Here is a 13,720-nt window from a genome sequence, read left to right on the forward strand (position 1 = left end):
TTTTGTACTTCATCTTTATATTTATACAATGGAAGTTCTTATTCTACATCTGTTCACTCTCTTTGCATGCATGAGTAGCTAAGCTTGTCGAATGAGTTGAGAAGAACTAAGCTAACATGACCTAGGAAGGTCATTGCTTGCGATTATCTTGTGTTATGTTGTGCCAAACATCCCTTTAGAGTTACTTGAGAGAAAGTCTAAAGAAAGAACCTAAGACTTGAGAAAGCTAGGTTAGAATCTAGACTCGAGAGAGCAAGATTTGAACTACATAAACAAGAGATAGGGACTTAGAGATAAGCTCTGTTTGCCAACCTGATAGGAATGATATTATGTGGTCGCCTTATTTTTGTGTGTGTCATTTTGTCATCGCATAAATAAGAATAGAGGCTTATGTGTAGGTCCTATAGACGTATCGCATGTATCGCATGTGTTCTAGTATTAAAAGTCGTAGCATTCGCATCGAGAGATGGTTTACTATTGTATGTGTGTTACATGATCGCATAGCATGAACGCATCCTAGAAAGTGTTAGCTAAAACCCTTCTCAACCCGTTCACTGCATACTCATCGTATCTTCCGTTTTATCAACTCTTTTTGAACTTCGCCACATTTGTTTATTTTCATTACCGCAACAAACAAAACCAACAACTATTTGAGTTACCGATTACCACAAGGTCTTCTGAAAATTACCACCGCATATTGTTTTCCCAAGTTCCTGAGTTCGACCCTGGACTTACCAAAAAACTCAGTGGGGTTTACACTTGGATTCCACTGAGAAAACTTGAGTGCTCAACGTATTTTCATCATCGCATTTCATCCATAATTCCACATCATAAAATAACGCATCAATTCACCAATTTGTGTTTCCTTCGGGATTCACCAGTTTGTGTTTCCTTCGGGATTCACCAGTTTGTGTTTCCTTCAGGATTCACTAGATATTATGTTTCCTTCGGGATTCACCAGTTTGTGTTTCCTTCAGGATTCATTAGATATTATGTTTCCTTCAGGATTCATCAGTTTGTGTTTCCTTCGGGATTCATCAGTTTGTGTTTCCTTCAGGATTCACCAGATATTGTGTTTCTTTCGGGATTCATCAGTTTGTGTTTCCTTCGGGATTCATCAGTTTGTGTTTCCTTCAGGATTCACCAGATATTGTGTTTCTTTCGGGATTCATCAGTTTGTGTTTCCTTCGGGATTCACCAGTTTGTGTTTCTTTCGGGATTCACCAGATTGTGTTTCCTTTGGGATTCACCAGAGGTAGTGGGCATATTTAGCTACAGTAGGATAGAACTCAGTTTTTCATGTATGTATGTGTCCCATGAGGACTAGGACAGTTTATATGTTCCACCAGAGGTAGGCATCTAGAGGACATAGATGCCTAACCTGACCCCAATAGTAGGGTTACTTACTGAGTATTTTATACTCATTCTTTCTCATGTTGTTGTTTCAGGTAAGGGTAGAGATGTACAAGCGATGGACAAGCGGAATTCGTGATAGAGCCACTAGGACTAGTTTTATGCTTTCGCTCATGAGATTTAGATTTCTTTTCATGTTTTTCTTAACTTTCAGTTTTGATATTTGAAACTTACTATTAAGAATCGTTTTCAGACTTATTTATTATCATTTATGATTTATGGATACCCTATTGTTATTTTTAATATTTGAATTTAATGAAAGCCTTTTGCACTTACCTTATTTATTTAGCATTTATTTCACCATAAAAGAGTGTCGTTTTAAGTTCCATGCATACATGTATTTAGTAATGACCTGACTTAAGTCCTAAGGAGTCGGGTCGTTACATAGCACGTGTCGAGTGCCGTCATACACCGTGTATCGAGTATCGAGTGACTCGTCATTAAGAAATGAGTGGACAAGTCATTGAGAATCGAGTTCCTTAGTAGTGGCAGACGCACGGGATGGATTTAGAAATGAAACGGTAAAATTTTACATGAATGGCGCAAGCAAAAGGCCACTTTCCATTTCCTTTTCAATAGGTAGCCATGTAGTACACATTTGTATGTGATCAAATGGATTCCTCCTTTCCGAGCTCAAAGGGTGGATTTTTCTTTACATATACATTTTCACAAAGCAATCCCTCTCAAAAATTTAAGCAGCAGGTTTTTTGTATTGTCGATATGTGGTTTATCATTTTAGCGTTATCTCTGTTCAACTTTCCCATTGAGTGAGTGAGGGCCATTTCTAATCTCTACCTCTCTCTGTCCTTTTTCCGCCATGGCTTTCTCTGCATCTCTTTCTCACAACTCTTTCTCATGCCTCACTCAATTCCCACAAAGTTTTAGAAGAAACCCACTTCGTTTTCAACTCATTCGAGCCGTAAAATCCACTGAACCGGAGAAGGTATCGGAGACCAAAACCCAGGAGCCTTCCAGGACTGAACCTTCAAGTTCAAGCTCCCCCACCCCCGCTCCCAAGGTTCCAAAGAAGCCCGTCTATTCGAGTGAGTTTCTTCTTCTATTATGCCTCCGTCTATTGGGAATTTGAAGATTCAATTTAGATTTGTTAATTTCGTTTTTTATGTGCTTTCTGTAGTGAAGAAGGGTCAGATTGTGAGAGTTGATAAAGAGAAGTATCTTAATAGTGTTAATGTAAGTAGTTTTCTGTATTTTTTTTTTTTTTTGTGGTAATGAGGTTCCTTTTAACAAGTTTATAAATTAACCAAAAATCTATTAATTAAGTCCATTGTTACTCAGCAAGGAGAAAGCTTCTTCATAACTTGCTTCATTACTTGTTATTTGTATTTTTTGTAATCTTTATATTTTCAGTTCGGCTGTATACCACCTATCTCTTTCTATGGCATAGCCAAATCGAACAAGAGAAGTAGAAGAGATACTTTTCCAATGGTTTCGTGGCAGGAGGGAAGGGTGGAAGAAATGTAGGAAACAAAGGAACAACCCCAAGTGATGAACTTCAACCATTAATGAACAAATAGAAGAAAATATGAAGTTTCTTCTAGTTTGGAATCTTATTCATCCAGTGGAAGTAAGTAGGGCGTGGACTATCAAATTCTTCTAACTGGCTCACTGAGCTGTGTTTGAGTTATGCTTCTCCTTTGATCCATTCTACTTTTCCTCGTTGAAGCATGACTGGAAAAGTGTGGCTACAATAGGTTAATATAGAATGGTAGGCAACAGTCTGGATTGTACACGAGTATGAACAATTAAAGTGTAGTTCAACTCTGTCCAAGGGAATTTCTATAACAATAATCAGCCTGTGTGGATTCTATCTATCTCTTAGGATTCAGGTAGGCCTCCAATTGTAGAAGTATTCGAAAGAAAGGATAAAAAGGGGAAGGCCACTCTTAAGAGTTAGCTTGCTAGGCTGTGTGTACACTTTATATGGTAAGGAGTGAGTTTGTTTCAATCTCTTTAATTGACCTTGAACAAGAATTCAGTCATTCAAACGTAGTTTCTAAAGCAATGAATCACCGTGGAGTTCTTGACCCTTCTTTTCCTTGAGCAAGAGTTGTATGAGTCCCACTTGAGTGCTTTCGTTTCTAATGACTTCAAGGTACATAAATAACCCAGGTTGTGGTTCAAATCCTCAAATAAGGACAATAAAATGTTATAGGTAACTCCCATCATCGTTGGTAACGTTGGTCTAACAAACATTTGCTGGAGTCAATTGCTAGTTCTTCATACAAAATGAGTTGGTGTTGGTCTTCCAATTCCTCCAACCCCCCTCCCCCGCACACACACACCTGAATCATCTTGAAAGAGGGATGTCTTCAAGACCATTGACACGTGGCATTATTGTCATCAGTTTGTGTTCCAACTTCTAGGGTGTTGCACTAGTCCTGTGATCATGACCTCACCTTTGTGCTCAATTATTATTGTCAAGATTGGGGCCATGGGGGAACTGTCCGTGATAAATGGGAAGAAGGTGAGATTGTTTCAAGTCATCATATGTCTCAATGAGTGGACGTAAACTTGAATCTTGACATCTTTTTCTCTGGAATGTTGTATAAGAAGAAGAAAGTTAATGTTTTATTTCATCTTCCTCTATCTTTGCAGACCATTAAACAAAGAATGATATTGGAGGTCCAAAAATGAGAAAAAGAACGGTTATTAGTTAGGGTTAAGTCAACCAAGTGAACCTTATTAGGGAATGCAAACTAGTGAACCTGAGATTATTGTCCAAGACTTGATTTGGATTCAATCGTGTAATAAAACAAGTGATATATTGAGAAGTCAACATCTCGCTCCATGACTATTTGAAAATAAAACAAGACATGATCATGGAGTTTACTCCATCTACCTTTTCAGGAGGAGAGATTTTTATGGCTAGCTGGGACATGTGCTTTGTTGTGGGGTCTTTGGGAGGAGAGAAATAATGAAATTTTTCAGAGGGCTTGATAGGAAGTCTTTGGATGTTTGGTCCCTTGGAAGTTGGGAGATTCATTTTTCTCTCAAGGCTTCTGTGACAAACTCTCTGTAATTATTTGCAAAGTCTTCTTTTGCTTGATCAGAGCGTCTTTTTGTACCTATGCTCCCTTTTGTGGGTTTTTTTTCCTTTCTTTTTTTGTGTATGTCTTCGTATTTTTTTCATCATTTCACAATGAAAGTTGGTTTTTATATAATAAATAATAATAATAATAATAATAAAGCAAGAGAACAATAGTCTAACAAAGGGTTTGATTTTGTGAGCGCTTCTCTCCCTGGCCTGTCCTGTATAAGTGTTATCTATCTAGCCAACAAAGAAAGTTTTCACAGAAGTTGTTTTCTCTTCCTTTATAACATTCGTTTGATTAACTCTATTTAATATCTTCATTCATCACCATCGAATTTTAGAACACAAAGTTAATGTTAGTTTGAAGGAATGAAATTTGAACTGTGCTCATTCTCCCATTGATTAAGACATGCATTTTTCCTATTGTTATTGGATTGATGACAAACAATTTCTTTTGTTCTTTATCATTAGTATCTATCTGTTGGACATCCACCTTACTACAAGGGCTTGGATTACATTTATGAAGACCGTGGTGAGGTCAGTTTATACAGATTACACTCAATCCTATTAAAATATCAAGGACTTCTGATGAGTCAGCTATTTGGTGTCAATCTTCTTTCTTCAGGTATTGGATCTTCGCATTTTCGAGACAGGAGAATATGCACTTGTGAGTATCATTTGGATTCCATATATATATATAATGCTTTGGCTTTTCTTTTTCTTTTCTATAAGATCTGTTGGACATCCACGTTATCACAAGTTTCTTTACTACTGTAATTTATCAAAATAGTGAGAGAAAGGAAAATTAGGTCAAGCAAAATGGATGTTTCCCTTGGTTGCTAATGCATTGTTGTGTTACATTTTTACTCAAAATTCTTGGACAGATTGCATGGGTTGGTATTCCAACTGCACCAGCTTGGCTGCCGACAGACATGCTTATAAAGGTATTTATTTTAAGCGGTGCTTGATATCTTTCACATCCTGCGGTCATTAACTCGTCACCTACAGGGAGTATCAAATAAGCAAGAGCATATATTTAAACATTAGAATCATGGATAGTAGGAGAAAAGCTTAGCAATACAATATAGGTTAGTTTCTTACATAAAAGTTACCCTTCATCAGTTCATCTCAACGAAGAAAAGTAGTCATCCTTAAATGAATTTCCTAGAGTAGCATCAATGATACAGAAATAGCATTGACATCCTCAAAGGAGGCTGTCAATGAAGGTATAGAAAATCGATATTGGAATTTTTATCATTCACTACTTTAGTTTCTTTTTTCTTCCTTTAAAGATTCAATGGGTGGTTTTAGAAGACATGTTCTCGCATTGCTTACTCAAACTTTGCTCCCCCTCTTGTATTGGGTGTCCCACCAGACGTGATACTCATGACCTACCCTACTAATTCTTAGGGAAGCTCACCAAAAGTCACTCCTTACAATACACTCATAGTCCTCCCACTAATTCTTGGGAAGACTTTGCCTACCCCAAAGTCAATTCAGTGACACACCTAGGATTTTAAATCCCATGTGATAACAAAGTTTTTCTCTTTCTCCTGGCTTCTTTTTCGAGTTTGAGACGGCTAGATTTTAAATTATGAAACTTCCCTTGGATAACGGTTTGGTTTTTTTTTTTTAAAAAAAAAAAAAAAAAAAAAAAAAAAAAAATTATAAACATTACTTCTACTTATTTGTTTTTTTTTTCTTTTGTTTGTTGAAAATTATCAAAAGAAGTTTTTAAGTGAAATTTGATTAAGAATACCAATATTTAGTTAGGAAAAACAAAAACTTTAGTAGAAAAGTTATAAGAAAACAAACCCAACGTTGTTCGGTAGAATTTTTTACCCAAGATTTGGTATGTATCTTGAAAACATCCCACCCTTGCCAAGTCGCCACAGGGGATACCCTTATTGGGGTTTTCTTTCCTTTTTCTTCTTCCATCTTTTTAAGATTCTGAAGGTTAAAAATTTAGACCCAGAGAAATGGGCAGGTCTGTATAGAATAACTTCCATTGTTAAACCATTTCTTGAATTGTTATGATAACTTTGCCCTTTCTGGCAGTCGGAGAAACTCAACTACGAAAGACTCTAACCACAGCTTTGGATCAACGATGCTCACTTGATGGTCTATAGTTTACACTTCTCCCCACGTCTCTGTAAAGATGTGTAATTCCAAAATACACCATTAATTATTCATCACATGCCTTTTGCAACCCTTGATGTTGATTCTGTTAATATTTAACATCAATGTACTAGAACAAAGGAAAAATAAGTGTTTTTATGAAGAATGATATTGTAAGTAAGAAAGGATGGAAGAAACCTCCTGAGAATCTTGGTTTTGGATGCCTGATCTAAGTTAATGATAGCAGGTAATAAACTAAAACTGATTATTACATATACAGACCACCTTCCCTTTACAAGGACCAAAAAAATATTGTTACAAGGTACAAGATATCTCTAAGCAATTACATCACATCCCTAGTTAGAAAATTTTATCCCACCATCATCAATCAAGTACTCTTTTTTTTCAAATTCTGATACATGAATAACTCAATCTCTCTTCACAATAAACTTCCAGAATTTCCATTAGAAAGCCCCAACGCTTACATATTTCTGATACACTGGATAAAATTACACCTGGGGATGTGAGGAAGATATTTTTCTTCTTTTTTCTTGAAAAGTTTAGTCAAAGAGGTCTTCTTGGTGATCCAACATGAGTCTGCACTTTCAATAGCGATGACTCTCGCAAAGGATCAAGGGTGAACAATGTGTTTGGTCTCGTGTTATATGCGTATTCATTCACATTGTATCCGCTTTGACCCACCCCCATGTAAGACGTGTGAGGTGGTGAAATATAACAGCTCTGGTGTGCAGGGCCATACGACCGTAATGGGCTAGAACATGGAGAGACAGGCAAGGATGTGATCAATCTTCCATTTCCCCTGCAAATAAAGCATCGATCTCATAGTAAGTACATAAACCTCAGGCCAAGAGGGTCGTAAAGGAAAGGGTGTTTAGTACCTAGGACTCGGAGCTCTGGAAGAGAATGTTGGGTTTGTCACATAATCTCCATCGCATATGCTTATACTTTTTCTGTTTGGATGCCGATCTAACAATGGCTGCATATAAAGTTGCAAAGGTATCAACTTATGGCCAACTTTTGTAATGTTATCAGAATTTGCAGATAAATTACAATCCAAGAGGTCCTTGGTTATTTCAATCCATGCTGATTGTTTTTTCAATTGAAATGTGATCAAAAGTTCTTCTCAAGCCTTTCTACATACTTATGCCAAGATAGTTAAATGTGAAATCCAAATCCAATCGATTCTAAGTTTTTGGATTTTTTTTTTTCCTAAAATAAAAAAGAAATGGTTTCATTTTGGCTTTGTGATTCTCTAAGCCAAGTGATGTCGAAAGGCTTACCGGATTCTGGATTCCATCAAAGCTAAAGGGGAACGCATCCAAGGAGAAGTTAACATCAGAAGCCCTTGGTGTTACTGCATCTTGAACAAAAGGGTGATCCAGTAGTTCTGCAGCAGAAGGACGTGCAGACGGATCCCGTTGCAAGCATAACTGCACAAAACTTTTAGCATCATTGGAGAGATGGTCTGGAATTTCAGGAACGTCTTTACTATTCCCAATTTTGAAAATGGCAGCCACCTGTTTAATTCCAAGATATAAGATAAATATGGCCCCCAGAGAATTTAACATCAGGAGTTAATGAAAAATCTGAGAGCAATATTTGAGAAAGATGTCCTACCCCTTCATATTTGCTCCAAGGCGGTTTAGATGTTGCCATTTCAAGAACCGTACACCCCAAACTCCAAATGTCTACAGCAAGACTGTAGCCATTTGTATTCATCACAACCTAAGATTCCATGATGAGAAACAACTATAAGGAAAGATACGGTGCAGGTGTACAAGTAAAAGAAAAAGCCCAATACAAAACAGAAGGATGTGGAGGAACATTTGTTTTCATAAACTAGAAGACAAAATTGTGTGAATTTCCACGTTTCTTTCTTCCTTTTCATTTATTCTTCTTTTAGCATTCAGCTTTTCTTTTGTCTGTTATTTAACGCAGAGGGAGCGAAAGGAAGTGAGAAAAAGTACCTCAGGGGCCATCCAATAAGGACTACCTTTGAAGGAAAGCATCGAAGTACAATTCGTTATCTGATTCCAACCAAAAAAAATGACATCAGAAATTCATATCTAGAAAAGTAAATTTAGTATTTACTTCCACTTGCCAAAGCATTTGAATTTAATTATTTTTTAAAATGTGGTTCAGTTTAGACGAGAAAAAAATAGTAACACTTTTTTCTCGTCTTCTGGACGAGAAGCGTTAATATACATACATGTTTTGCCATGCCAAAGTCTACCAACTTGACCTCGCCTTTTGGATCTACTAAGATATTTGCCCCTTTTATGTCCCTGCCATGAGAAGTATATTCCATTAATGTTCAAAAGTAAAAGAGAAAGTACCCTTTATTTTACATAAGGACCCACAAGTTTGAAAATAAGATTCCTAAGCAGTATTTACAACTAAAATACCTGTGCACTGTATTTCTCCCATGCAAATAAGCAAGCCCGGAAAGAATTTTTCTGGTATAATTTCTTATAACAGGTTCTTTGAAGGCGCCATATTCTTGAAGTAATTTGTGAATTGAGCCACCAGAAATGTATTCTAAATAGACTGAGAGTGACTCATCGCCCTGATATAGCAAATTTATCTCATAAGAATGAAGTGTATCAAAAAAATAAATTACAATATGATTAAGTTGTTTTGTTCACAGGGAAAACTTGCGTGCAGTATTGTTAAATAGTAGCTAGCATCCAAAAGAGTACAACTGCACTTACCATTTCACTACCATAGTACCGGACAATGTTCGGATGCGACAGCTGACTGAGCACAGTAATCTCCTGTTAGACAGCGAAAATGTTAAAATTACAACCTAGTGTCAAAACGGTAAAATGTACGGCCTTCAAACCCATAAAAACTTTCAAAAGACAATAGGTAGCAAGAAGTGAAATAACAAACAATAATACAACATTGTACTCAAACTGGAGAATAAGAATTACCTGGTTCAATTGCTTGAGACATTCCTTTGATGTTGGGTCATCACTTATAACCCTGACCTCTTTGATTGCACACATTTGGCCACTTACACTGCAATGAATTGAAGAAAATGGGTTAGAGTAGCAATAACAAAAAGAAACGTGGTGCCATGTCATTAACTTCATATTTCAGCAAGGGCTTCCTTTGAGATGCTAACAGGGAGGTCAACTCCGACGTAGTTTGTTTATATACTAACTAACATAGGAACCAACAGAGTACAACATCATTTTTAAGAATGAGTATAGCTTCAATCCATCCGTTACTATGAGACCGTAAAAATATCTTAATCAAAATCACCATTACCTGTTAAATCCAAGGTAAACATGCCCAAATGTTCCCCTTCCTAGAAGCCTTCCCTTCTTCCACTTTGAGTGTGTAGCTGTGTTGTTATCACCGATATTGATAGCTCGCGTGCTGGTCAAGGAAGAAGGGCTGGTGGGAGCACTTGGAGGAAGTGGTAGCTTATGGCATCGACTCTTCCCGTCATCTAGCTTGCTTGTAGGAGACTCCAGACTCATGCCACAGAACCGTGGGTTGAGAGGTGATGTAGGACTGGTGGGTGGTCCTTTTGATCCTGGACCTGGACTTCTTGGCCTTGTCTCTATTCTGTTATCGGCAAAACCTCTGAATTCAGACATATGGACTAAATTATCAAAAGCAATTCAGAGGCAAAGCTAAAAGTTATTCTTTGTGTAGCCATTACTTTTAATCTCTCACCGATAGGACTACGAGCGTCCTCTAAAAAAAAACTGTAAATTCTTTTCGTTCCCAGTTGAGAGAAACCTTATGAAGCAGTCAGGAGTTGATTTGAAAATGGAAGAGCATGAAACAGTATTAGCCACAATTTAGAAACAAAGTCAAGCTGAACCCCAGCTTTTTGTAACAAGTTTAAAACAGAAACTACTTATAATACCATATCAGCCATTAAAATTCTCCATTTCACCGACAACTTAACAGTGAGATGGACTGCTAAGCACACGGAACTAAACAAGAAACAGAACAAAGCCAGAATTACAAAGATATCAAAACATAGGTATAACCACAAGGCCCAGTTTCAGAAATCAGAACAGGAAGCAAGGAAAGAGATATTACGATCCCAACAGGGCCAAATAGACTGCAAAACTGGCTGTACTTCATTTAAAATTCTCAGAACATTCCAACTTCAGCAGAAGACTACAGAAACAGGGGAATCATCTATTACAGGGGAATTAAGTCCTTCAGGTTCATGATAGGATCTTAAATCAAATAATCAGAACCCAAAAACCTAAAAATCATCTGCGAACTCCAAATTTTGAAAACCCCAATATCAGAAGACGAAAGTACAAAACAAACAAGCACCGATCGGAGTCAAAAACCTTCCAAATTAGAAACCCACCTGTAAGCTCCAAATTGAAGCTGTTCTTGGGCAGATGGATGATCATCCGAAGACCCGGAAGAGCTAACACTGGAAACCGAACTCGACCCAGATCCATTCCCAGCTCCATGATCAATCCCAAGGCCGGAAGTAGCCGGTCGAGGAAGAGGAAGACTCTTATCTCCACTATCGGAGTCAAAACCAGAAAATCCAGAAGAGGCGCCACCAGAAGAGCCCAGATCCCTGCTACACCTGGGGGAATTGCGAGAGAAAATCACAGCAGAAACCTCATCGAAGCTCTTGGGTTTGTGGGTGGGGTTCTTAGGTTGAGTTTTGGGGGAAGAAGACTTGAAGAGGTTAAGAGAAGAAGTGGGTTGATTGTGATGGTCCTTGTTTCTACTCAATTTTTTTACCCAACCAAGAGGCATGATAGAAGGGAAGGGAAATCAAATCAGCAAAACCCCAGAAAGAATCAAAGAGGAGCAATCAAAGAATGAAAGAGAGGAATTGAAATTGGGGGGGTTCGAGGAAACTCAAAGAAGACGAAAGAGGAGTGTTAAGATGGATGACATGTGTGAAAGAGAGGAAGAAAAGTTGAAGAAGGAAGATGAAAAAGAAATTGAGATAATGAGAAGGGATTGGAGTAAAGTGGAGAAGGAGGAGGAAGAGGAGGAAGGAGAGACGGCAGACGGTGGTTGGATAAAGTGGGGGAAATGACGTGGCAACTTCATGAGAGGGAAGGGGCTTTAGAGAGAGAGAGAGAACAATGGAAGGAAGAGAAAGAGAGTTGCTTTCTGTTGATCTGTAAAAAAAATAAAAGAAAAAAGGTTTCTTTTTTAATTGATTTCCGTGTACCCAGTTGGCTGTTGGTGGCACCCTGTGAGAACCTTCTTCTTCTTTCTTTATCTCTCTCCCTCTCTCTTTCTTTAGTTTTGCTCCTTTTTCTCTTTCTTTCACACGCAGGCGAAACACGAAGCAAATTTAGATTTTTTTTATGCTTTATTTTTCTTAAAATATCAATTTTTATCTCCGAATTTGTTCTCTCTTTTCTTAGAAAAAAAAAAAAAAAACCCACAGACACTAAAGACAAAACATTGCTAGCCAGTAGAGTGTTGGAAGCCTCGGTTAAATTTTGAATTCTGAAATTAATAATGTTAGGCTAGAGTTATTTACTATGAGTTGGTCCGGAGATGTCTAGAAGGGAGAAAATAAAGTTTCTCGATAAATATACAATAATTTTTCTTTAGGTAAATTAAGGTACTTTTTCTCTCTTTAGTTCATCCCTTTTAATTAGTAATTGGTGATCTCTATTGTAATATCTTTGTTCGGAATTCTCTCCTTATATATCAATGAATTGTTTCTTCTACCAAAAAAAGAATAAATTTCAGTAGTGAACATTATTAAAATTGAATTCTTTAACACCTACTTATAAAATAGGTGAACGAAACATTCCCTTGATTACATAATTCAAGAATCCAATAGGTAGAATTAGAAATTCATCTACTCCCTAAATTGTTTGAATTGGAATGAACAAAAATACCAAAAAAAAAACGAAGAAAAAATCGATCAATCAGTAGCATAACATGCATCAAAGTGAGCAATTCTAGCACAAAGATGGTCCTTAATGCCTCGTCTAGGTATTAATCTCATCAACTATGTTCTTCACCTTAATAAAGTTTGAAGAGCAGTCGTTAATCAAATTCGAGGAGTATCAAGAGAAGAGAGAAAGTTGAGACCCTAAATAGCTGTTTAGGCTTCTGACGATTTGATAGATCACTCCAGAAGAAATTTTGAAACCTAACATATATGAGATTCAAGAGAATCACAGGCCTCCCACACTTTCTACTACAACATTCTTAGAATTCCACGAAGCATTGAAATTTAACTTTTATTCGTTCAATTGGGAGACACCACGATACTTAATTCGTTGGACTCTCCTCTTGAACAATAGTTTGTGAAAAATTAGACTCCCCACAAGATATAAATCATGTATGTGGTTGAAAGTGATTTAGTGAAGATTTATGATGTTTAATCAAAGTATAAAGAATTAAATGGTAATTAAGACCATAAACAATTAATTTATAATCTAACCTAAGACTACTAATTTACTCTATGTCCTTTTTCCAGTTTTTAATTTTTCCTTAATAATTATCACACAATGTGAAGTCTCTACTATGAGAATAATGTAACTATTTTCCTATTTGAAAGGTATATTTTTAGTTAAAACCACGTGAGATTGAGATTCATACATTAGGTTTTTTTGTGGGAAACTTGAAAATAGAAATGTGAAAGATAATGAATCCAATAAAAACATAGTTGTATTTCATATTTTTCTTATATGTATTTACTAATAGATGTAGAAATTAAATTGAAATTTAAACCATTGTCAAAATGTGTTTGATAATATATTTATAAATCATAAAGCTAATTATTGTTGCTCAATAAACATTAGGTTGAATATAAACTAGGTTTAAACCTTATTTGGTCCCTAAACTTTAAAACTTATTTTATTTTGGTCCCTAATCCATTAATTGTTGTTTCCAGATACGTCTATTCTAGTCTCTAAACTTTGAAGTGCTTACTTTAGTCTCTGCTATTAAAATTTTGTTAACTCTTAAACAAAATGATGAGATTACTTGTATTTTTAGATAACTAGATTGTCAAATAAGTTAATCACACTAAAAAAGATATAAGATTTCAATATTGAATTAGATGGTAAAGCAATTTTCTATAGGAGAACTCAAAAGTTATTTTGTATTCAAGATTTTGGTTGCTCAGTATTTTGGGACATT

The 13,720-nt window shown here is 36.5% G+C and overlaps 2 protein-coding genes across 4 annotated transcripts; one reads left to right on the forward strand and one right to left on the reverse strand.

The window, feature by feature from the left end:
- The first annotated feature begins 2,013 nt into the window (after nt 1-2,013).
- Nucleotides 2,014-8,824, forward strand: NDHO (NAD(P)H:plastoquinone dehydrogenase complex subunit O). 2 transcript variants are annotated; one of them, XM_039025267.2, is made up of 6 exons: nt 2,014-2,456; nt 2,549-2,604; nt 4,937-5,002; nt 5,091-5,132; nt 5,350-5,409; nt 6,524-6,768. In XM_039025267.2, the coding sequence occupies exons 1-6, from the start codon at nt 2,231-2,233 to the stop codon at nt 6,551-6,553; spliced, it is 480 nt and encodes a 159-aa protein (XP_038881195.1). In that variant the 5' UTR covers nt 2,014-2,230; the 3' UTR covers nt 6,554-6,768. The 2 variants fall into 2 exon arrangements, with proteins under 2 accessions (XP_038881195.1, XP_090168320.1); XM_090312194.1 differs by lacking the exon at nt 6,524-6,768 and adding an exon at nt 8,543-8,824 and having other exon boundaries at nt 2,043-2,456.
- Nucleotides 6,814-11,920, reverse strand: MAP3KA (mitogen-activated protein kinase kinase kinase 3). 2 transcript variants are annotated; one of them, XM_039025265.2, is made up of 11 exons: nt 10,950-11,920; nt 9,878-10,198; nt 9,538-9,625; nt 9,316-9,378; nt 9,010-9,170; nt 8,814-8,889; nt 8,572-8,631; nt 8,222-8,329; nt 7,885-8,121; nt 7,483-7,580; nt 6,814-7,403 (listed from the first exon to the last, which is right to left on the reverse strand). In XM_039025265.2, the coding sequence occupies exons 1-11, from the start codon at nt 11,354-11,356 to the stop codon at nt 7,148-7,150; spliced, it is 1,875 nt and encodes a 624-aa protein (XP_038881193.1). In that variant the 5' UTR covers nt 11,357-11,920; the 3' UTR covers nt 6,814-7,147. The 2 variants fall into 2 exon arrangements, with proteins under 2 accessions (XP_038881193.1, XP_038881194.1); XM_039025266.2 differs by having other exon boundaries at nt 9,878-10,180; nt 10,950-11,897.
- Nucleotides 11,921-13,720: the final 1,800 nt, after the last annotated feature.

This window comes from Benincasa hispida, chromosome 3, assembly GCF_027475165.1.
Source record: "Benincasa hispida cultivar pf3 chromosome 3, pf3_genome.v1.1, whole genome shotgun sequence".
Lineage (NCBI taxonomy): Eukaryota > Viridiplantae > Streptophyta > Magnoliopsida > Cucurbitales > Cucurbitaceae > Benincasa > Benincasa hispida.

Excerpts from the sequence above, each read along its gene's own strand:
- NDHO (XM_090312194.1), top strand. The coding sequence starts at position 2,231 with ATGGCTTTCTCTGCATCTCTTTCTCACAACTCTTTCTCATGCCTCACT. Across the intron at positions 5,003-5,090 it reads TTTATGAAGACCGTGGTGAG|GTATTGGATCTTCGCATTTT; the intron begins GTCAGTTTATAC and ends TTCTTTCTTCAG. Across the intron at positions 5,133-5,349 it reads AGACAGGAGAATATGCACTT|ATTGCATGGGTTGGTATTCC; the intron begins GTGAGTATCATT and ends ATTCTTGGACAG.
- MAP3KA (XM_039025265.2), bottom strand. The coding sequence starts at position 11,356 with ATGCCTCTTGGTTGGGTAAAAAAATTGAGTAGAAACAAGGACCATCAC. Across the intron at positions 9,379-9,537 it reads GTCTCAAGCAATTGAACCAG|GAGATTACTGTGCTCAGTCA; the intron begins GTAATTCTTATT and ends GCTGTCTAACAG. Across the intron at positions 8,330-8,571 it reads CTTATTGGATGGCCCCTGAG|GTTGTGATGAATACAAATGG; the intron begins GTACTTTTTCTC and ends ATGGAATCTTAG.